This window comes from Nomascus leucogenys, chromosome 6 (genome assembly GCF_006542625.1).
Source record: "Nomascus leucogenys isolate Asia chromosome 6, Asia_NLE_v1, whole genome shotgun sequence".
Lineage (NCBI taxonomy): Eukaryota > Metazoa > Chordata > Mammalia > Primates > Hylobatidae > Nomascus > Nomascus leucogenys.
Genome location: NC_044386.1, coordinates 109,506,725 through 109,530,904, shown reverse-complemented (window position 1 = coordinate 109,530,904; position 24,180 = coordinate 109,506,725). Strand labels below are relative to the sequence as shown.

The 24,180-nt window shown below is 40.5% G+C and overlaps 1 protein-coding gene across 4 annotated transcripts in view; it reads right to left on the bottom strand.

The window, feature by feature from the left end:
* The window catches only part of BLM (BLM RecQ like helicase), a 99,511-nt gene that overhangs the window by 34,155 nt on the left and 41,176 nt on the right, over positions 1-24,180 (bottom strand). For 3 of the 4 annotated variants that reach the window (XM_030815030.1, XM_030815032.1, XM_030815031.1), the window contains 7 exons: positions 22,111-22,243; positions 21,135-21,796; positions 18,915-19,106; positions 16,653-16,771; positions 15,042-15,155; positions 12,822-12,920; positions 12,471-12,619 (listed from right to left, as the gene is read on the bottom strand). In XM_030815030.1, coding sequence (XP_030670890.1) covers positions 12,471-12,619; positions 12,822-12,920; positions 15,042-15,155; positions 16,653-16,771; positions 18,915-19,106; positions 21,135-21,796; positions 22,111-22,243 — 1,468 coding nt within the window. Of the gene's footprint in view, positions 1-12,470; positions 12,620-12,821; positions 12,921-15,041; positions 15,156-16,652; positions 16,772-18,914; positions 19,107-21,134; positions 21,797-22,110; positions 22,402-24,180 lie in introns of all 4 variants that reach the window. The other variant, XM_030815033.1, reaches the window with a different exon arrangement.

Here is a 24,180-nt window from a genome sequence, read left to right as displayed (position 1 = left end):
ACTAGTGGCCCATCCAACTAGATGGGCCCATGCAATAGGCAGAAGTGATTTTGCTGCATTAGGTATATGCAAAGATTGGTCTTCTTTCAGACTTCACTCTCTCTGGCCTCTCTGTCTACTTTTTTTTTTTTTTTTTTTTTTTTTTTGAGACAATCTCGCTCTATCCCCCAGGCTGGAGTGCAGTGGCACGATCTCGGCTCACTGCAACCTCTGCCTCCCAGGTTCAAGTGGTTCTCCTGCCTCAGCCTCCCGAGTAGCTGGGATTACAGGCACCCACCACCACGCCCGTCTAATTTTTTGTATTTTTAGTAGAGATGGGGTTTCGCCATGTTGGCCAGGCTGGTCTTGAACTCTTGACCTCAGGTGATCCTCCCGCCTCAGCCTCCCAAAATGCTGGGATTACAGTCATGAGCCACTGCGCCTGGCCTGTATTCTACACTGTTGCTACCCTTACTGAAAATTCTCTATTATGTCTCATAACTTTATATTCTCATGGGATTTTCTCCCTTGCATCACTGGTTTCTCCACTTCCGCCTCTTCTTCCTTCGCACACTCCTTAAGTGAGAATCACCCCATAGACATCTGGCTCTCTTCTCTTACATTATCTCCTTCAGCACTCTCACTGCTTTAAACAGCACCCAAATCTCAGTTCCATGTGTCCCAGCTTTTGCCCTCACCTTAGACCTCTTTTCAGAGTTCTAAACCACATTTCAAAATCTTTTTAGACCAGTGGTCTAAAATTGGGATGCATACATTCCTAGGGGTTCACAAAGACTTTCTGTGTATACATGAGCAAAGATCATCTTAAACAAATTCAGACCCTCAATTTTCGCATCCCTTGGTTTCCCATGGGGGATTGGTTCTAGGGCCTCCTCAGATACCTAAATCCAAGGATGCTTAAGTCCCTGATATAAAATGGTGTAGTATATGTATATAACCTATGCACATCCTCCTGTGCACTTTAAACCATCTCTAGATTACTTATAATACTCAATATAATGTACTAAATAAATGCCATGTAAATAGTTGCTACACTGTACTGTCAGTAACTATGTAACATTTTTCTTGTCATGGCGTGAGGATACAGCAGAGTATGCCTACACATCACTTCATTCATGTGGACACAGCATAGCGCTTGCTGCTCAGCAAATTCAAATCTTGCTTTTTGAAACTTTCAGAAACTATTTTTCTTTCAAATGTTTTTGATATATAGTTGGGTGAATCTGCAGATGCAGAAACTGCAGATACGAAGGGCTGGCTGTCCTTTTTCCTAAGACTGATCTGAGAATGCTCCCACAGACAAGACATCCTGGCCAGGGGCAGTGGCTCACATCAATAATCTCAACATTTTGGAAGGCCAAGGCAGGAGGATCACTTGAGCCCAGAAGTTCAAGACCAGTTGGGCAACAAAGTGAGACCCCTGTCTCTATTTAAAAAGAAGACATCCTGGACGGGCGCGGTGGCTCACGCCTGTAATCCCAGCACTTTGGGAGGCAAGGCGGGCGGATCATGAGATCTGGAGTTCGAAACCAGCCTAACCAACATGGTGAAACCCTGTCTCTACTAAAAATACAAAAACTAGCCAGGCATGGTGGCACGTGCCTGTAATTCCAGCTACTCAGGAGGCTGAGGCAGGAAAATCGCTTGAACCTGAGAGGCGGAGGTTGCAGTGAGCCGACATCACACCACTGCACTCCAGCCTGGGCGACAGAGTGAGACTCTGTCTAAAAAGAAAAAAAAAAAAAGACATCCTGCTTGTTTCACCTTTTCCATTTTTCCCTTTTACAAATGTCTCACTTTCTGAAAACAAACAAACCAATCCTACTTTTCATCAATTCTGAATTTTACCACTGTGCACTGTTGCAGGATGTAAAAACCTCCAGGACACCAAACAAAGCAAATTGAAAAATAGTATGCGTGTAGGTGAAATTTTCTTTAATTAAAGCACTAGAAATCCTTGGTAGGAGGGCCTCATATCTTTAGGTGTTTTACTTATTTCTGTTAAGGGTGAAGAGTAACTAGGAACAAAGTATTTTGGCCCTTATTAGGATGTTCTGATTTCAGATATACAGAGAATAAGGTGGTGGGAATGAAGATGACCTTCACTTTATGATGTTGTTTCTTTCATCTCTATAATCACAGAATGCACTACCCTGAAAGTCTTTGAGACTACCGTTAAACAATACTTTGATACCACCTCTCTTATGACAGCTTTCTTTGCAAAAAAACTCCTAGAGTCCTTTTAGTGCTTGAAAAGGCAGAATGTGTAGCAGATTGTGGCAAAAAAGGTAGTAGATTTAAGAATTGTCTAGGAATACAAATGATGAAGAAAATCTTAAAATGCATTTGAGTTGATTTATGCTTAAGTTGGAAACGGTGCATGAGTCTCCCCACCGACAGGAATGCTATCGTGAGTGGGCACAACAATGGCCTTATTGCTTTTTCCCACATTAAAAAAATATACTTTATTTTCAGAAAAGTGTTTTATTAATTAAAAAAAATCTTTGGGTCAAAAGGAGAGACAAAAACAAGTGTTGGTGAGGATATGAAAAAATTAGAACCCTCATACATTGCTAGTGAAAATGTAAAATGGCACAGCCACTTTGGAAAACAGTGTGACAGTTCTTTAAAAGGTTAAACATAGACTGGGCACGGTGGCTCATGCCTGTAATTCCAGCACTTTGGGAGGCCGAGACGGGCGGATCACAAGGTCAGGAGTTCGAGACCAGCCTGGCCAATATGGGGAAACCCCCATCTCTACTAAAAATACAAAAATTAGCTGGGTGTGGTGGCGCACGCCTGTAGTCTCAGCTACTCAGGAGGCTGAGGCAGAAGAATCACTTGAACCTTGGAGGTGGAGGTTGCAGTGAGCCAAGATCACACCACTGCACTCCAGCCTGGGATACAGAGTGAGACTCCATCTAAAAAAAAAAAAAAAAAAAAAAAAAAAAAGAAAGAAAACGTTAAACATAGAGTTACTATATGACCCAATAATTTCACTCCTGGGTATATACCTAAAAGAAATGAAAACATATGTCCACACAAAAATTTATACATGTATGATTATACCAGCATTATTCATAATAGTAAAAAATAAAAATGGAAACAACCCAATATCAACTGATGAATAAAATGTCGTATACGTATACAATGGAATATTAGTCACCAATAAACCATGAAAACATTATGCTAAGTAGACAGTCACAAAAGATCACATATTGGATGATTCTCTTTACACGAGATACCCAGAGTAGGCAAATCTATACATAGAAAGTAGATTAGTGGTTGCCTAGGGCTGGCAGGGTGGGGATGTGAGGGGAAAAGGAGATTGAACTGTAATGGGTATGGGTGTTTTTGGAGGGTGACGAAATGTTCTAAAACTCTGGCAATGGTTGTACAATTCTGAATATACTAAAAACTTTGAATTGTACTTTTTAAATACGGGAATTGTATGGTATGCGGATTATACCACAACAAAGCTGTTACTAAAAACATCTGGCACATAATTTAAATTTCTTAAAATTTGTAGACACAATTGAAAAAGCTCAGAACTGTTTACCAGTTAATTTAGTCAAACAAATTACTTTAACTAAAATAATAAAAATGACATGAGATTAGAACACAAAGTTGTAGATCACGAATCCAATTAAAACCAAGACAACTATCTCTACTGCAAAAGGACTGTGGGTAACTAACTAAAAGCAATATTTACACAATTTGTTATAATGGAAAAGTTAATAGACCCTTGGAGTTTATTACATGTAATAAATCTTACTCTGCCTGTTGGAAAATAAGATGTTTGGAATTACCAAATATCTAGTTACAGACAGTTCCCATCAATTGATAAATGGATAAATAAAATGCAAAATACTCATACACTGGAATATTATTCAGCTATAAAAATGAATAAAGTACTGACCAATGCTACAACATGGATGACCCTTGAAAACTATGCTCAGTGAAAGAAGCCAGGCACAAACAAGAGGGAGAAGATGGGGAGCAGCTGCTAATGGGTACCAGGTTTCTCGCTGGGGTGATAAAAATGCTCTAAACTTAGATATTGGGGATGGTTGTACAATTCTGTGAAAATACAGAAAAAAAGCAACCCACTAAATTGTACCCTTTAAATGGATGAATTTTATAGTGTGTGAATTAATTTTAATAAAGTTTTCTTAAAAGTTAGATTCCATCATTTCTTGTCTAAGGTTCTGCTGGATATTACCATTAAAATGGTAAATATTATCCTGTTTGGGGTGTCAAACTCATGTCTTTTCAAAGTGTTGTGTGAGGAAACAAAGTCAATTAGAGCTCAGCTTGTTGCTTTTGTAATTGACAATAGTTGTCATGGGATGTATACTAAATAGTTTACGTGAATTGAAAAATGAGGCCAGGTACAGTGGCTCACACCTGTGACCCCAGCACTTCGGGAGGCTGAGGCGGGCAGACCACCTGAGGTCAGGAGTTCAAGACCAGCCTGCGCAATATGGCGAAACCCTGTCTCTACCAGAAATACAAAAAATTAGCTGGGCATGGTGGCGGGCGCCTGTAATCCCAGCTACTTGGGAGGCTGAGGCAGGAGAATCACTTGAACCCAGGAGGTGGAGGCTGCAGTGAGCTACTGTACTCTAGCCTGGGCAACAAGAGTGAAACTCCATCCCCACAAACCCCCTCCAAAAAAGAAAAGGAAAATGAAGTCAGCCAGGCATGGTGGTATGTGCCTGTAGTCCCAGCTACTCAGGAGGCTAGGGCAGGAACATCACTTAAGCCCAGGAGTTCAAGACCAGCCTGGGCAATATAGTGAGAGCAAGACTCCATCTCCAAAACAAAAACAAAAGTAAAACAAAACAAAACAAAACAAATGCTACAAAGAAAAGAAGTCTAATTTAGCAATAAAGACTGGCTTTACCAATTAGGTTATGTGGTAGTCATTTCCCATTTTTGGAAAGAGCTAATCTATAGCCACAGTTTTGACAAAACTGTATTTAAAAGTATATCACACAATATGGTTGGGAATGGTGGCTCACGCCTGTAATCCCAGCACTTTGGGAGGCTGGGGCAGGCAGATCCCTTGAGTTTAGGAGTTTGAGGCCAGTCTGGGCAACATGGTGAAACTCCGTCTCTGCGAAAAAAACAACACAAACAAAAAACATAAAAATTAGCCAGGCATGGTGGTGCACGCCTGTAGTCCTGGCTACTCAGGGGGTTGAGACAGGAGGATAAATTGAGCCTGGGAGGCGGAGGTTGCAGTGAGCCGAGATCACACCACTGTACTTACTCCATCCTGGGTGAAAGACTGGGACCCTGTCTCAAAAAACAACAAAAAAGTTATTAGAAAAGCGTATCACACAATAAAAGTATTTTGTCAAAAATATCATATTGGAAAGGTATACTGAAACTACCAGTATTTTGATTTCCCCAACTCTTCCATACATATTGGATACAGGGAACAGGATTCTTGTTCAAAGAAGAATAAGACTACCTAATAGTCATTAGATAAGTATTGGTAAAGCTTTTTTTTAGGGTATTTTTCCTAGAAAAAGTAAGTGAATAACGATTGATCTTGCTTATTTTCCCAGAGAGTTTCCAATTCTTTGCTTACCACAAATTTGAAAGACCTAATTGAGTTGTCAATTAACAGATAATTAAAAATAATTTTTGGGCCGGGCACAGTGGCTCATGCCTGTAATCCCAGCACTTTGGGAGGCTGAGGCGGGCGGATCAAGAGGTCAGGAGATCGAGACCACGGTGAAACCCCGTCTCTACTAAAAATACAAAAAATTAGCCGGGTGCGGTGGCGGGCACCTGTAGTCCCAGCTACTCAGGAGGCTGAGGCAGGAGAATGGCGTGAACCCAGGAAGTGGAGCTTGCAGTGAGCTGAGATCGCGCCACTGCACTCCAGCCTGGGCGACAGAGTGAGACTCCGTCTCAAAAAAAAAAAAAATTTGATGACAGATCATTATGCAATCTTGGCATATATGTCAGAAGGAATTCAAATAATTGTTACAGCTACAAAAAATGCCTTCCATTCCCATCTACATGTTTATGTGAGCAATATTTCTTAGTGCTTACATCCATAAAAATAAGAAATATAAACGGACCCAATTCGTCCAGATATGTCAACTAACTGAACAACAAAAAGTCCTAGCTGGGTGTGGGCCTGTAGTCCACACTATTTAGAATATTAAGGTGGGAGGATCACTTGAGGCCAGGAATTCCAGACTAACCCAAACAATATAACGAGACCTCATCTCTTAAACAAACAAACAAACAAAAGGCCTATCTCATTAAGAGATAAATTCTCAATCAAAATGTATGCTTATGGCCGGGCATGGTGGCTCACGTAATCCCAGCACTTTGGGAGGCTGGGGCGGGTGGATCACCTGAGGTTAGGAGTTTCAGACCAGCCTGGCCAACATGGTGAAACCCCGTCTCTACTAAAAATAGAAAAATTAGCCGGGCATGGTGGCAAGTGCCTGTAGTCCCAGCTACTCGGGAGGCTGAGGCGGGAGAATCACTTGAACTCGGGAGGTGGAGGTTGCAGAGATCGTGTCATTGCACTCCAGCCTGGGCAACAAGAGCGAAACTTGGTCTAAAACATATATATATAATAAAAACACATATATATAATACATATATGTTATATATATATTTAAAACATATATATATATATATATATATATGAAGGAGGTACATAGTTTTCCAGGATTTTTTCAGGAGGTACATGTGATCAAAGAAGGTATGAAGATGGCTATCTTGGTCATCCACTCATCCCTTAAATATCCCAGGCATCATGCATCTAAAATCAAATTTATTACTCATCTTCCTTCCTCCATTTCCATTTATGGTCAATGGTACTAGGGACCTGCCCCAGGAACTAGTATAAACTTCAACTGTATCCACTTTTCTCATTCCATTTAGTTGCCATTCCTGCCCTCTCTCTTGACTCTGTTTCTTCCTTCCACTTCTGCTGTTTCCACCAGCATCATCTCTCCTCAATGACTGCAATAGATTCCTGAAGGGCTGCTCTACCTCTAACTTTCTGTTCTCCCACTCATCCTCTCCTCTATTCTCTTGCCAGGGTTATCATTCATCCACACAGTTCAGATCAAGCCACTTCCCAGGTTAAAGTGCCAAAAGAATAAAGTCCAAACATTTTACCATCGTTATATGCAAGACCCTCCATGATCTGGCCTCAAGCCACCTTGTCAGGGTCATCCCTTCTCTATGTTTCTCCACTTATCTAATGGATTATTCACCATTCCTCAGGCCTGACCTGTACTTTTTTTTTTTTTTTGGCTGCAGTGTAGTGGCATGATCTCGGCTCACTGCAACCTCCGCCTCCCGGTTTCAAGCAATTCTCCTGTCTCAGCCTCCCGAGTAGCTATGACTATAGGCGCATGCCACCATACCCAGCTAATTTTTGTGTTTTTAGTAGAGATAGAGTTTCACCATGTTGGCCAGGCTGGTCTCCAACTCCTGACCTCAGGTGATCCACCCGCCTCGGCCACCCAAAGTGCTGGGATAACAGGCGTGAGCCACCGAGCCTGGCCTGAACTGTACTTTTATAACAGAAACTTCAGCCCTGAATTTTCACTCTTTGCCTGCTAAAATGCCATTCATCTACCACTTCATATAGCTGTAATAAAAAAAGACAGTAACAAGTGTTGATGAGCATGTGGAAAAACTGCAACCCCCATACACTGCTGAAGGTAATATAAAATGATGGAGGTGGTCGGGTGCAGTGGTTCACATCTATAATCCCAGCACTTTGCGAGGTCGAGATGGGTGGATCACTTGAGGTCAGGAGTTCAAGAACAGCCTGGCCAACATGGTGAAACCCCATCTCTACTAAAAATACAAAATTACAAAAATACAAAAATAGTCCCAGCTACTCGGGAGGCTGAGGCAGGAGAATTGCTTGAACCCAGGAAGTGGAGGTTGCAGTGAGCCGAGATTGCACCACTGCACTCCAGCCTGAGTGACAGAGTAAGACTCTGTCTCAAAAAAAAAAAAAAAAAAAAGATGGAGGCACTTTGAAAACTAGTTTAGCAGTCCTTGAAAAGGTTAATCATATAGTTACCACAGACCCAGCAACCCAAGAGAAATAAAACTGATGACCACAGAACAACTTCTACACAAATGTTCACAGCAGCATTATTCAAAAAAACCAAAAAATTGAAACAGCTTGAATATCATCAAATGATGAATGGGTAAATAAAACAGAAAGTAGGATCCATAAAATGGAATATTATTTGAAAATAGAAAGGAATGAAATACTGAAACAGGCTACAACATGGAGGAACCTTAAAAACATGCTCAGTGAATGAAGTCAGTCACAAAAGGCCACATGTTATGTGATTCCGTTTATAGGAAATGTCCAGAATAGGCGCAAATCTACGGAGACAGAAAGTAGATGAGGGGTTGCCTAGGAATGGGGGAAGTGAGAAGTGAGAAAGTAGGAATTGACTGCTAATGGGTATACTCTCCCTTTCAATGGAGACAAAAATGTTCTAAAATTAGATAATGGTTATGGCTGCACAACCTTATACACAAACTAAAAAAAAAAAAAAAAGGCCATTGAAGTGTCAACTTTAGGTGAATTTTATGGTATGTAAATTTTATCTCAATACAGCTGTTTAAGCCTTTTGTTGTTGTTTGTTTGTTTTTCAGATGGAGTCTTGCTCTATCACCTAGGCTGGAGTGCAGTGGTATGATCTTGGATCACTGCAACCTCTGCCTCCCAGGTACAATCAATTTCCCTGCTTCAGCCTTCCAAGTAGCTGGTATTACAGGCGCCCACCACCACGCCTGGTTAATTTTTATATTTTTAGTAGAGATGGGGTTTCAACATGTTGGCCAGGCTGGTCTTCAACTCCTGACCTCAGGTGATCCGTCTGCCTTGGCCTCCCAAAGTGTTGGGATTACAGCTGTGAGCCACTGCGCTTGGCTGCTGTTTACGCTTTTATCTTTTTTTTTTTTTTTTTTGAGACAGAGTCTCGCTCTTGTTGCCCAGGCTGGGGTGCAGTGGTGGATCTTGGCTCACTGCAACCTCCGCCTCCCGGGTTCAAGTGATTCTCCTGCCTCAGCCTCCCCAGTAGCTGGGATTACAGGTACGCACCACCAGGCCCGGCTAGTTTTGTATTTTTAGTAGAGATGGGGTTTCTCCTTGTTCGTCAGTCTGGTCTTGAACTCCTGACCTCAGGTGATCCGCCCACCTTGGCCTCCCAAAGTGCTGAGATTACAGGCGTGAGTCACCATGCCCAGCCTACGCTTTTAAATAAACTACTCCTCCTACAATGCCCAGTGCCTTTACGAAACTTGATCTGACCCCTCCTCATAACAGCTGTTACTGGGGGTTCTAGCTTATCTTTTCTTCATTTCCTGCAGCTGTAATTTACATCTCAAATCACTGCTTTCTTCTTTCTGCAATTTGACCCAGTATTTAAAGGATTCTGAAACCAGCTATCTGGGGTTTTAAGTTCTCAGTCCAACCTTTGCTAGGCATATGAAGTTATGTAATCTCTTTGTGCCTCAATTTCCTCACCTGTAGAATGAGGAAAATAGGAGCACCTACCTTGCTTTTGTGTGGACAAGGAGGTTAATACCATAAAACGACAACAGTGCCTGGCACACTGAGTAGGCTGGATATGTTAAGTGTTAGCTATTATTATTGTTCTATTATAGTTAACTCTATATGCCTGTCTCTTTGCTCTCTTCCAGTTCATATTTTAAGGCCCTAAGGAAATGGAATAAAGCCTTTTTTATGTGCCTTGTATTTCCCGAAGAGGAAGAATATTATTACAGACTGGCAGGAGGAGAGCAGCACAGGGGCTGTGGCTTCAACCTTAGGAATACCTGACTTCGCCAGGGCCACAACATAGCAGCAGTTGAGCAAATTTAATCCAAACCAGGGCCTACTGGCGGAAAAGATCAGGAAACAGAGTCCCAGAAAGTGTTCCTTAAAATTTCCTACTTCCAAACGCAGAGAAGCGCCAAACACATTAAGGAGTCAACAGACATGCGTAAATTTTTACATTTACCCAAATTCCTCCACGTTTTTCATTTATTGATTATTACTGAGTACCAATTATGTACCAAGTGCTGGAGACTGGAAATCCACAATCTTGCTTTCCCAGGCAGATCTCTTCCCCACAGTACTAAGAAAACAGATTCAAGGTGCCTGCCTCTAAATAAATGAATAAATATGTACACTGTTTACTCAAACATAAATCACAAATCCTATACTTACAAAAAGTCATTCAAAAGGAAAAGAAATTTTTTTATCATTTAACTATAGGCATTTGCCACTGATGTAACTGATCTAAAAGAACAGTAGATTGCATCTGGCATAAGCGGACAGAAAAATCCCAGCACTTAGGAAGGCTGAGACGGGAGGACTGTTTAAGCCCAGGAGTTCGAGACCAGCCTGGGTAACATGGCAACATGGCAAGACCTGTCTCAAAAAAAAAAAAAAAAATTATAGATCAATGTAGTACTTACAGAAGCAAAGTTCTTACAAATAGGTTATTTATTAGACTCTAAAGTATAATATGACATCTTTTTTTTGTTTTTTGTTTTTTTGTTTTTGAGACAGAGCCTTACTCTGTCACCCAGGCTGGAGTACAGTGGCGTGATCTTGGTTCACTGCAACCTCCGCCTCCCGGGTTCAAGCAATTCTCCTGCCTCAGCCTCCTGAGTAGCAGCGATTACAGGCACACGCCAGTAGGCCTGGCTAGTTTTTGTATTTTTAGTAGAGATGGAGTATCCCCACGTTGGCCAGGCTGGTCTTGAACTCCTGACCTTAGGTGATCTGCCTGCCTTGGCCTCCCAAAGTGCTGGGATTACAGGCATGAGCCACTGCACCCAGCCTAATATGACATCTTAAATATAGCATTATAATGCATATCAATTATAGAAGCAAAATATTTTTCCCCAAATTTAATACGAATACTCCTCTGCAAGTGAGATTAAATTACAATATTCCATTCCAAACTTTGTGATCACACACACAAAATTCTGAGGACTCTAAAATCCTAGCACTTGAGTCTGGTCATTAGTGCTATATAACAGTGCTACCAGCAATAAAATAATTCTAGGTTGGAACCAAACAACTTAAAGGCTGGAAGAAACCCAAAATGCTTGAATTCCTTGACTTAGATCAGATAATTTAGAAGCTGCCAGTTTAACCTGCAAAAGCTTTTGTAACTATCTTAATCTCATGACCCATTCATATCCTTCATAAGGAACCTTCAGTTCTTCTCATAACCCTCTTAGAGATACTGTTGCTGTTCTTACTGCTTATAGTATTTATAGCACCAGCTTGTCTTTATTTTCAAATGAACAAAAGCTGTGCTTTAAAAATTCACCTCAATATCCGATTCAGTCATTACTCCTTCAGGCATACCACGTTAATGTTTACATCTCAAACTAAAGCGCACACTAATAAATTAGAAGAAAAAAATACTGTAACCTCGGCACACAACAGTTGTTAAATAAATATTTGCTGAGTGAATAAACCTACCAAAGAATTCGTATCTCTACAAACTGAAGTAGAAGTATAAAATAATCCAGTACAGCCTAGATAAATACGTGGGGATTGGCCGGGCACGGTGGCTCACGCCTGTAATCCCAGCACTTTGGGAGGCCAAGGCGGGCGGATCACGAGGTCAGGAGATCGAGACCCTCCTGGCTAAGACGGTGAAACCCCGTCTCTACTAAAAATACAAAAAAAATTAGCTGGGCATGGTGGTGGGCGCCTATAGTCCCAGCTACTCGGGAGGCTGAGGCGGGAGAATGGCGTGAACCCCGGGAGGCAGAACTTGCAGTGACCCGAGATCAGGCCACTGCACTCCAGCCTGGGCGACAGAGTGAGACTCCGTCTCAAAAAAAAAAAAAAAACAAAACGGGATTTCTTTTATAGTAGGCTTTGTTACTGAAGAATTATGGATTTGGTGGCAACAAGAAGCGTTTTGTTGTACAGAAGAAAACAAAGTAAAAAAGCTATTCGACATAGTATCTGGACTATTTTCAACATCCTTAGGGGGAAATGACAAAGCAGGGTCATCTTTCATTTCACGAAGTATACTCTAGGATATATGGACGCCAAAATTAGATAAGCAAAAATTAATTTATTACTGGGACTATCCCAGGGATGACAGATACGGCATGCAATTTATCCCTACTTCAAAAGTAGGTACTGAAATGGAGTTTTAATTTCAATAAGTGAAGAAAAGCCCTAGGACTCTGGTTCTCAAACTCTACTGCACATTGTAATCACTTGGGGATTTTTAAAAAAATACTGGCTCTCAGCCTCAAACATTCTGATTTAGCTGCCATCAGGTTACAACTTGGGCATGGGTGTGGGGTGGGGTGGGGTGGTGGCGTTAAAGCGCCACAGGTGATTCTAACATGTAGCAGCTCTGGCAGTCACTGCCCCAGGGTTCTCAAATACATGACGTGCAACAACTTACACCTGAGGTCTGAGAATCTTCAGCTGAGTGAGGATGTCCTTCTGTACCCTGGGATTAGCTGTGGCTGTAAGAGCCATCACCGGAACAGAAGGAAACTTCTGGCGAAGGATATTCATTCTTTTGTAATCTTGACGAAAATCATGTCCCCACTATTTGGAAAAAAAAATACTGCTTTTCAGACTACTTGGAGCTTTCCCTATAAGCCAACACTGCTCAATGTATTAAGAACTACCTTATTCTTCAGTAAAATAGCAGACTAGTTCACTCAATGTGGGTTTTTATTCAGTAAATACATATATTGTTGGTAGTATGTATTTATCGGTATTTCCGGATATAAAAAACAGTATTTACCTGACTGACACAATGTGCTTCATCAATAACAAAACGTGCCAAGAGCTTCCTCTCATAGAGATTCTCCAGAGTAGAAATGAGTCTGTTACTTGCACAGATCTAGGCCAGAAATATATTAGACATTTAAAAACACTGAAACACATCACCTTATGATTCTGTGGTCTTCAAACTCCATCACAACTTAAGCTGTATTAAAACCTCCCTATAAGACCAGGTGCGGTGGCTCACACCTGTAATCCCAGCACTTTGGGAAGCCGAGGTGGGTGGATCATCTGAGGTTGGGAGTTTGTGACCAGCCTAACCAACATGGTGAAACCCCGCCTCTGCTAAAAATACAAAATTAGCCGGGCATGGTGGTGCATTCCTGTAATCCCAGTTACTCAGGAAGGCTGAGGCAGGAGAATCGCTTGAACTCGGGAGGTGGAGGTTGCGGTGAGCCAAGATCACGCCACTGCACTCCAGCCTGGTAACAATAGCGAAACTCGGTCTCGAAAAAACAAAAACAAAAACAAAAACACCTCCATATAAAATTGGTTCTTATTTCAATCTATGAAGAGAGCAGCAGAAGTAATAGAAAATAGCAGATCAAATCTTAGAATGTTTACCAACATTAAGCAAACAGCTTATTTAGCAAGTTAGTGGTTCTAAAACTTTTGTCTGCTTCAAGACATCTGAGGGCCACCACACATTTACATTGGCAACAGGGTTACATATCCGGGTTATATGGATGCATGTTGGCTGGGGGAAAAATTATGTATTTTATAGCTCTCTTCATAACCGGGCCTAGAAGCAATGACATCTCAGTAGCAACGAGCACATGTAGGACTCACACCTTGACAGGGACATGTCAAAAGGACAGAGAAGCCAGCTTGATAGAGATGTCTCACTGTTCACATCTAGGACAATTAGAACATCAAAATACTTGATAATTGAATGAAACTCATTGAATAAATTAAGAAGTCATGAGTTCATGCTGCTATCAGTAAATATGTGGGCTGGGCACAGTGGCTCACGCTTGTAATCCCAGCACTTTAGGAGGCCGAAGCGGGTGGATCACTTAAGGTCAGGAGTTACAGACAAGCCTGGCCAACATGGCAAAACCCCATCTCTATAAAAAATACAAAAATTAGCCAGGTATCGTGGCACACACCTGTAGTCCTAGCTACTTGGGAGGCTGAGGCAGGAGAATCACTTGAACCCAGGTTGCAGTGAGCCGAGATTGCACTGAGCCAAGCACTCCCGCCTGGGTGACAGAGTGAGACTCCACCTCAAAAAAAAAAAAAAAAAAGAAAGAAAAAAAAAGTGTAACCAACAGGAAAACTCTTCCTTATGGCAAAACACCAACTACATTTAAAAAATAATTTTATATCTATTATAGTAATAATTGATTGGGGAAGAATCATCAATGGATGCTAAAACTTGTGGGTAAAATTCTGATCACTAGCAGGATATTTACATAGTCTCAAAGCATCCCACAACAGGATATCTACTAATTACAAAGGCCAAAAAGAAAGAGTAACTTTACAGTGGAGAAGTCTATCAGACACTACCATAACCAAGCGATCAGTTAACTAACATTGTCAGTAATGGGACGAATTGACATCAAGTGCCTCCTGACAGTGGACATGAGAACATATCACCGTTTCTGTGATATTCAAGAAGTAACAGGAATCTAAACAGGAGGAAGCAAGATAAACCCAAATTGAGGGATAGTTCTCAAAACGACTGGCCTTCAAAAATGTCAAAATCACAAAAGATATTAAGAGAGAGAAACTGTTTACAAGATTACAGAGAAGGACAACTGAATGCATGCATGATCTGGGATTTTCTTTTGCTATAAAGGACATTATTGGGACAACTAGTGAAACCGGAATAAGGTTTACAGATTAAGTAACAGTACTGCATCAATGTACATCTCCTAATTTTGATCATTGTACTGAGGTTATATAAGAGAATACTTTGTTTTTAGGAAATGTACAGTGAAGTACTTAGGGTTTAAAAGGATACCACGTCTGCAATTTTCAATCAAATGTGTCAGGAAAATACATGCAGAGAGAGAATAACAAAGCAATTATAGTAAAATGTTACCATTTGGGGTTTCTGGATGAAAGTTATACAAAAATTCTTTGCACTACATATACAAAATTTTGTTAAAATTTTAAAAATATATGTATTCTAGTGGTCTTTAATATATTTTAAAATAATGATATAAATACAAACCTTTTCTGGAGTGACATATAGAAGTTTTATGATTGGGTCTTTTTTTGATAACTGGAGGTAAATATTTGTAGTTTCTGAGTCAGTCTTATCACCTGTCAGATATGTAGCGGGAATCTAAGTATAAAAGTAGTAAACAATTTCAATTTTATATATTAACCTGACAAAATTACATTTGTCCTTAGGTTTTATAAATATTTTATTAGTCACATATCAAACCTATCAACGGAAATACATATCTCAATATAACAAGTATGTAATTACATACATTTTAAAAAACCCTTATTAAGCATAACTCAGGCAGGGCGTGGTGGCTCACGCCTGTAATTTCAGCACTTTGGGAGGCTGAGGCAGGTGGATCACTTGGGGTCAGGAGTTCGAGACTAGCATGGCCAACACGGAGAAACCCCATCTCTACTGAAAATACAAAAATTAGCCTGGCGTGGTGGCAGGTGCCTGTGATCCCAGCTACTCAGGAGGCTAAGGCAGGAAAATTGCTGGACCTTGGGAGGCAGAGGTTGCAGTGAGCCAAGGTTGCACCACTGCACTCCAGCCCGGGCAACAGAACAAGACTCTGTCTTAAAACAAAACAAAACAAAACAAAAAAAAGCATAACACAAAATGGTCTTCTCATTGTTTATTTCCTTTTCTTGCTTTATTTTTCATCTTTGTAAATAAGATAAATATGAATTTGGTATACAAGATATTCCAGTCCTACTGTATGGCATCATTTTTTTAGATAAATGTATTTCAGAGTTTTAAAGATTAATGACAAGAAAGGGGCCATAATATCACAAATGGTTGAACAATGGCTACCATCACTGCACTAAGACATTCTCTGGAAGAAAAAAAAACTAGTGGTCTTATCAAGGGGTGGTGACTCATAACTCTTAAAACAGTTCTTTTTAATCACAATGTGATTGAGTCGGGGTCTCGCTTTCACCAAGGCTAGATTGTAGTGGCATGATCATGACTCACTGCAGCCTCAAACTCCTGGGCTCAAGAGACCCTCCTCCCTCAGCTTCCTAAGTAGCTGGGACCACAGGTTTTCACAACCATGACCAGCTTATTTTATTTTTCTGTAGAGAAAGTCTTGCTGTGTTGCCCAGGCTGGTCTTGAATTCTTGGCCTCAAGCAGTCCTCCCACTTTAGCCTTCAAAGTCACTGGGATTACAGGCATGAGCCACCACCCCCACCTACATTGTGAAGAGTTAGGTAGAATGCATTCATTTACTTCCTTAAACTCAGCCATGAGGAAAAAAGACATATGTGTGCAGGCATGCATGTATGTATGCATTTTAAGATATAAGGGAAAGAGAACTATGCTGACCTGGCAGTACTGAAAAAAGAAATGATTTTCTATTAGTTAAAAAAATTTACATTAGCAAAAAATAGCATTGGTTAAAAGTAGTTACTAAGATACATTCTTGTAGAATAAAATCAGATTGAACTACAGGTTATCTGTATCAAATTTTCAGACTTCTGTTCAACTGCAAATTTAACTGCTGTGCTTTATTTTTTACAAATCATGAACTATTTAATAAAGAGGTTATCCAGAGGACTGAAATTTAATTGTTTCTAAGGCATGTTTTTATTAGTATTTTTATAACTTACATCCAAGGAAGTCAGCTTTTGGACTTGATCTACAATTAGTGATCTCAAGGGAGAAATGACAATAGTGACCCCAGGAGAAACACAGGCGGGGAGCTGGTAACACAAACTCTTACCGCCTCCTGAAAGAGAACAATGAAAAAATATCTGTTAGGTTCTGTCTTAAGAGCATGAATTTTTAAGTTACAAAAGAAATCACATCATTTATAGGACACCAAGGCATACTGTCCCCGGTGCCAACAATTTGCAATACTCAAATGACTCAAACTATTATATTTAGGCAATTTAAATAATGTGTAAAAATGAACTTTAAAAAAAAAAGTGTTTTTTTTTTTTTTTTTTTTTTTTGAGACAGTCTCATTCTGCTGCCCAGGCTGGAGTGCAGTGGTGTCATCTGAGCTCTCTACAACCTCCACCTCCCAGGTTCAAGCAATTGTCATACCTTACCCTGCCCAGTAGCCAGGACTATAGGCATGCACCACCACATCCTGCTAATTTTTGTATTTTTAGTAGAGACAGGTTTCACCATGTTGGCCAGGCTGGTCTTGAACTCCTGACCTCAGGTAATCCACCTGCCTCAGCCTCCCAAAGTGCTGGGATTACAGGCACAAGCCACTGCGCCCGGCCTAGGATATCTTATATAGACATATATAATAGCAAAGGCAAGAATTAGGGCAGGAAACTTAAAATGCAATGGAATACAGTAAAGTTTTTATTTCTAGTAGTAGAAGAGTCTCTAAAAATGACACTAGGATTAAAATAATTACTTTCTATATAATGTTTATTTACTTTTATTATTTATAAATCCCATCACTTTGGGAGCCTAAGACAGGTGGACTGCTTGAGCCCAGGGAATTTGAGATCAACTTGGGCAACACAGAGAAATCCTGTCTCTACAAAAAATTTAAAAATTAGCCAGGTGTGGTGGCACATGCCTGTAGTCCCAGCTTCTTGGGAGGCTAAGGTGGGGGGAACTGTTTGAACCCAGTTGAAGCTGCAGTGAGCTGTGATAGCACCACTGTGTTCCAGCATGGGTGACAGATCAAGAGACCCTATCTCAAAAATAATAAGAAATAAAAATAAAATAAACCTTATTTGGAATATTTACACATGCACTATATCTATATTATAATTATATATAATAGACATTATATACAACACAATATACATATTATATATAATTATATATTATATATCTCTCTCTCACAAGTGGTTGAAATTGGGGTGGAAGGACCTTAAAAATGCCCTCTTGAAACCCTAAAGGACAATGGAAAGTCCTGGAAAAAAAATCAATGGATTAGATCGTTGCTAAGGTTTTTTCCAGCATTAGAGTTCTGGAACACCAAAATAGGGTTGAAAGGAAGGCACAGAGTGATTAATAAATTAATAAAAATTGAAATGCTGATTATTAAGCCAAGGCTATCTAAATCTAAAAACCAGGATGAAAAAGTTCAGATGCCCAGTCAACATTATACAATGACAGCACTAGCTAACTTGCTAAAGGTCACAAGTCAAGTGATAGACAGAAGGAGGACTACACGTAGGTACTGAAACTGCAAATTCTCCATGCACTCTGCCCTGTTTATTTAATATTCTCATGTGAATGACTATAAATCATTGAACAGCTGTCACAAGCTTTAACAGCACAATGAATGTCCCAGACTCTTTAAAGTGGGGCCAACACAATATTGTGCTAAATGATTTTCATTTAATCCTGATGCCACTCTGTGAACCAGGTACTTTACTGCTATCACCATTGCACACATGAGAAAATGGGTCCAGGCAGTAAAGTGCCTTGCATGTGGCCACACTGCCGTGAGCAGCAGAGCTGTTCTTTTAAGTCCAGGCCTTTGGTCCATAGCTGATGGACCACTATGCATATATGCATATATGTTTTAACCACTATGCAACACTAGATTGTTGCAAATAAACTGCCAGAAATGGTCATGGTCTCTGACAGCGATTTTTCTGTTTGATTTCCAAAATTGCTTAGACTAGAAAAAAGAAAAATTCCCAAAGAAAAATTCTGGATCAGTTCAACACAATGAGCTTCGAGTTGAAAATCTTACAGGGCTATAAACTTCGTCATGTCAACAACCAGAACAGAGGATATAAAGTAATATACTTTCTTACTATGGTATGGGAGGTTTAAGAGGTCCCTAAATGATAGAAATACTGTGTAGGTGGTCTTTTTATTTCTATTAAAGAGCTTTCATTTAACATCTGCGAATGGATTCCTGCCAATTCACTTCTAAAAATACATACCAGTCGGCATCAGGATAAAACAGTCTTCACCAAGCAGTGCAGCATTGATCGCCTCTAGCTGATTAGTTCTAAAATTATGCAGGCCAAATTTTTTGTGAAAAATCTTCATCATTTCCTTTGTATGAGGAAAACTAAGACTTTGGAAACGCTCATGTTTCAGATTTCTGGATGCTAAATTTTGTGCTGACTTGTCTAGGAAAATAATCAACATTAAGAAAAATCAGTGCATGAATACAGTGAAAGTACAGCTTTAGCATTTCCCTTGCCCTGCAGAATCACTGGCTCACGTTTCCCTGCAGCACAGTTCTTAAACTGTTTACGGGCTTTCCTTCCCTACAAGTCTCAAAGCCACCAAAAACTTGCCAAAGGCCCAAATCAAGTATTTCCTTGACTTTTTCTTTTTTTTTTTTTTTCGAGACAGTCTCGTTGTCGCCCAGGCTGGAGTGCAGTGGCGCAATCTCGGCTCACTGCAGGCTCCGCCCCCCGGGGTTCACGCCATTCTCCTGCCTCAGCCTCCCGAGTAGCTGGGACTACAAGCGCCCGCCACCTCGCCTGGCTAAGTTTTTGTATTTTTAGTAGAGACGGGGTTTCACTGTGTTAGCCAGGATGGTCTCGATCTCCTGACCTCGTGATCCACCCGCCTCGGCCTCCCAAAGTGCTGGGATTACAGGTGTGAGCCACCGCGCCCGGCCGATTTACCTTGACTTTTTCTACAGCACCTACCACTACTTTTATTCCTTCCTTCCTCTTCTCCCTTCCTCCAACCATGACCACCAAGACAATCATGGTTTTCTACTCACTTTAAATTCCCTTTCCTGGCTCTACTTCCTCCATCTGCCCCATAAATAGGGGAGGGAGTCTTTCAGATATTTGGGACTGGGCTCTGTAGAAATTCTTTTTTGGAGCTTTCCTAGTCCTATGATCTTAAACATGACCTGTGTGCAGCAAATGCCTACACCTCTCTTAAGACCCAACTGATAGCCTCCTAAGTTCCAGTCCTGCGCACAGCTCCCGTTGTCTGCAAGACATTGGTACCTGAATGACTTACCAGCACTTTAACCTCTAGTCTTAAACTAGCCCTTCTCAGCTTTTCTCCAAATCTGACTCTGCCTCCTGACTCCCCTGTTTGTGTTACTGGTGTCACGGTTTTCCCAGTCATCAGTGTCTGAAACCTTGGAGTCATCTGAGCTTCCTCAGGCTCTTCTTTCATAACATCTCTCACACGTGTCCCTGCTCTGCAGCCTGGCTGTCGCAACTCCGGTTCAGCACAGAGAACAAGAGGTACTCACAGAGCTCTGGCACTTACGCTAACCCCAACACTCAACTGTCTCAAGATAATTGCAAACATCAAGTATGACACATTCTAACATGATACAAAAATAAATCCATTAATCGTTGTTTTAAAGGTCAGCAGCGTAGCTGTAAGAACAACCTCCGTGGTATTAAGTCATCAATGGCAAAAATAGGGAGGGCTGTACTTTATAAACTTATTTCAGAGAAAAAATACTTTTGATAACTTTATAGGGTTGATGTAAGGTTTTAAAATTATTTTTGGCTTTTCTCTGGAGCCTTAACAGTGGCTAATTTCATTCCTCTCAAAACTTCTCTCTCACTAAGCTGTGAGCTCCAGGAGGGTAGGAACTACTTAGTATGTTATTCATCTTTAAATGATCAGCGCCCAGCATAGCACATGGCATGTAGTGAGCCCTTAGGCCCAAAGAAGTAGTTTGACTGGTTTAAGACACTTCTGACTTCATATCCTTTTTAGACTACCTATATTTTAACATTTTAAGACATAAAACCTGCTTCTCTACTTTGTATTAATCGATTCTCATCAGTACAGAATTCTAAAATACATTTTTAGCATGCGAATTCATTTTTGCTTTTGCCTATCCCAAAATCATTAAAAACTTGGCCCTCATGAGTTTATTGTTTTGGGAACTAAAAAATGTTAATTCAAAGGCAAATCACATTTGTAATGACTTTAGAGCCTTACTACAATAGGTTATAATTACACATTTTATAAAACTACAGCTGCTATAGAGACAAAAGAGCAACTTGCTTTTGAAATTGTGATTTGTAATTCATATCATCAGTAGAAATTTGCATAGCAACAATGTGGTTTTCAGGCAATGATGATTTGCTATGGTTTTTCTTATATAATTCCTATTTTGGGACAGTTTTGTTTTCATATAAGCATTCAATTTATTTTAAACTTACTAGTGTAATTCTGAATTGACTCTGAGAAGTTTATATTTTGAGCAGTAGATGCCACTGGAAGACAGTTTGTCTTGGCTGAAGAAAGTCTTTCTGATACTGATTTAATTGGCCGACCTTCCTTGATGGGTTGATATGCAGCTGTGGAAGATTTGCTGGCTGCTAAATTATGCATTATGTTTTCCCAGTCATCATCATCATCAAAGTCATCTATGTCGAAATTATCAATATCATAGGAAGGCTGGGTTTCTCTTTCTAAGTCATTTATTGAAGCAGTATGTTTATTCTGATCTTTCACAGCAGTGCTTGTGAGAACATTTCCTGGGAAATAAGAGCTTTCATTTTTTTTTCCTAGTCTTGGTGTTTCAGCCCAGTTGCTACTTACAAAGGACTTCTGTAAATGGGTATTGAATAAAGGTCTTTCAAAAAGATTCTCCCTGGTGGCAGAGAATCCTGTCTTTCCTAGGGTGGTAGTCAGTAAACAGTCCCCAGGGGAAACAGAATTTGAGGGAAGGTGTGAAAAATTTAACTCCTTCATAGAATTCCTTGTAGGGCAGGAATCACCCTCCATAGGGCCATCAAGTGAATCAGGCCTGCATCTCCACATTAAGCCAAGAAGACTGGCATCACTTTTATTAAATTCTACTTCCGTTAGAAGTTTTCTTCTGAAGAGAGAAAAGAGAACAATGTATTAAATATAAGTAGTTTACTCTGGTAGGCCACAAAAGCAAATCTGTAGTTTTCATACCAAACAGAAATTGTAGCAAAATATATTCGTTTCTTTCCCAATCTTAAAAACATGAATACGAATGTTAAAGGAGTGGTTTGAAAAGTAAACGAATTTAAAACATAGTGGCATGATGATCATCCTTATGCCATTTCCAGGCCAGAAAGCCTGAACATTTTGCCCTGTCCATTTTTCACTTAGAGTGGTAGAAATATAATCAGATATATTCCAGAAGGGGGAAAATCAAGATACCTTATGTTCCGCTGCTGAAGCAGTTCGTTCCCACAATCCAAAAGTTTCAGTTTATCATCAGGAATAGTATCAATTAATTTACAGATGTGCTCCATCACGTGAATAAGCTGCTGCTGTAAACTTATCTGTCTAGCTATAAAATAATTATGTTGTTAATATTTTTCTTTGAAAAAAAAAAAAGTCTTGGCTAGGCATGGTGGCTCATGACTGTAATCCCAGCCCTTTGGGGAGGCCAAGGCAGGAGGATTGCTTAAGTCCAGGAGTTCAAGACCAGCGCAACACAGTGAGACCCTCTCACTAAAAAAAAAAAAAAAAAAAAAAAAAAAAAAAAAAAAAGTCTTAAGATCTTGATTTCTTTTTTTTTTTTAAAGTGGGGCTGGGCACGGTGGCTCATGCCTGTAATCCCAACACTTTGGGAGGCCAAGGAGGGTGGATCCCCTGAGGTCAGGAGTCCGAGACCAGCCTGGCCAATGTGGTGAAACCCCATCTTTACTAATAATACAAAAATTAGCCGGGCATGGTGGTGCGTGTCTGTAATCCCAGCTATTCGGGAGGCTGAGGCAGGAGAATCACTTGAATCTGGGAGGTGGAGGTTGCAGTGAGCCAAGATCGTGCCATTGCACTCCAGCCTGGGGGAAAAGAGCGAGACTTTGTCTCAAACAAAAAAAAAAAAAAAAAAAAAAGAAAAGAAAGAAAGAAAGGGGGTCTGGCTCTGTTGCCCAGGCTAAACTGCAGTGGTGCAATCACTGCTCATGGAACCCTCAAACTCTTGGGCTCAAGAGATCCTCCTGCCTCAGCCTCCCAAGTAGGTGAGACTACAGGTCTATGCCACTGTGCCCAGCAACACAACACATCTTCTTCTTCTTTTTTTTTTTTAATTAATTATTCTTTGTAGAGACAGGGTCTTGCCATGTTGCCCAGGCTGGTCTCAAACTCCTGGGCTTAAGTGATCCTCCTGCCTTGGGCTCCTAAAGTGCTGGGATTACAGGTGTGAGCCACTGTGCCCAGCCAAGTCTTAAGATTTTGAAAGTCACATATGTAAAATGTGAAGCAGTGTAAAAACAAGATCATAAACAACCATATATTGTCCTATTATCTTCCTGTGAATTAACTTGAAATTGGGTTGTCTCTATGCTTTATCATAAGAGCTCATAACTGTTTTCATTTAATTTCATAATATTTAATAAATAATATTTCTTGGGGTAAGCAAGGTCATTGGCTGGAACAAAGGTTTATCAGTTAACTATGATTTTATTTTTAACTAACTTCATGTGCAAAGCTCACTGTGCCAACACAAAGTGTATTGTTAAGCGTTGGACAGGCAAGAGCCCTACCTGTTGTTTTGATCTGCCTGGAATCCAGGCTTCCCTTTAATGGTAACAGTATAGCACCAAGATTTCCTATTAGACCTACCCTTCCCACTCCCTCAGTAGGCATCTGACACAAGGCAGCCCAGTGAAAATTAACTCTGGAAATACTTAGGACTGACTGGGAAAAAGTACCTCCCTTTTTCCAAGCTTAATATGATTCTGGTGGCCATTTCTGTCACCTTATAAAGAAAGACAGATTTCAAATAAGATTGATACAAAGGAAAAGTAGAAAGCAGGTAGAAAGAAATGGAGGTTTGACCCGGAGAGATGGGACAGAAGAGAGGAGAGAGAAGGCAAGTGAGAGAGAGCATCTCCCGATACGATGTTTGAACAGCTGAATCCTGCCAGCCCACTCCCATTTTAAAAATTAAGCCATAACTAATAAATAGAATTTCAAAGCAGTTGAGGTTTTATTTTATTTTATTTTTTGAGACAGATTCTCACTCTGTCTTCCAGGCTGGAGTGTAGTGGTGCAATGTCGGCTTACTGCAACCTCCGTTTCCCTGGTTCAAGCAATTCTCCTGCCTTATCCTCCTGAGTGCCTGGGACTACAAGTACACGCTACCACGCTCGGCTTTTTTGTATTTTTATTAGAGATGGGGTTTTGCCACATTGGGCAGGCTGGTCTCGAATTCCTAAACCTCAAATGATCCACTCGCCTCGGTCTCCCAAAGTGCTGGGATTACAGGCGTGAGCCACC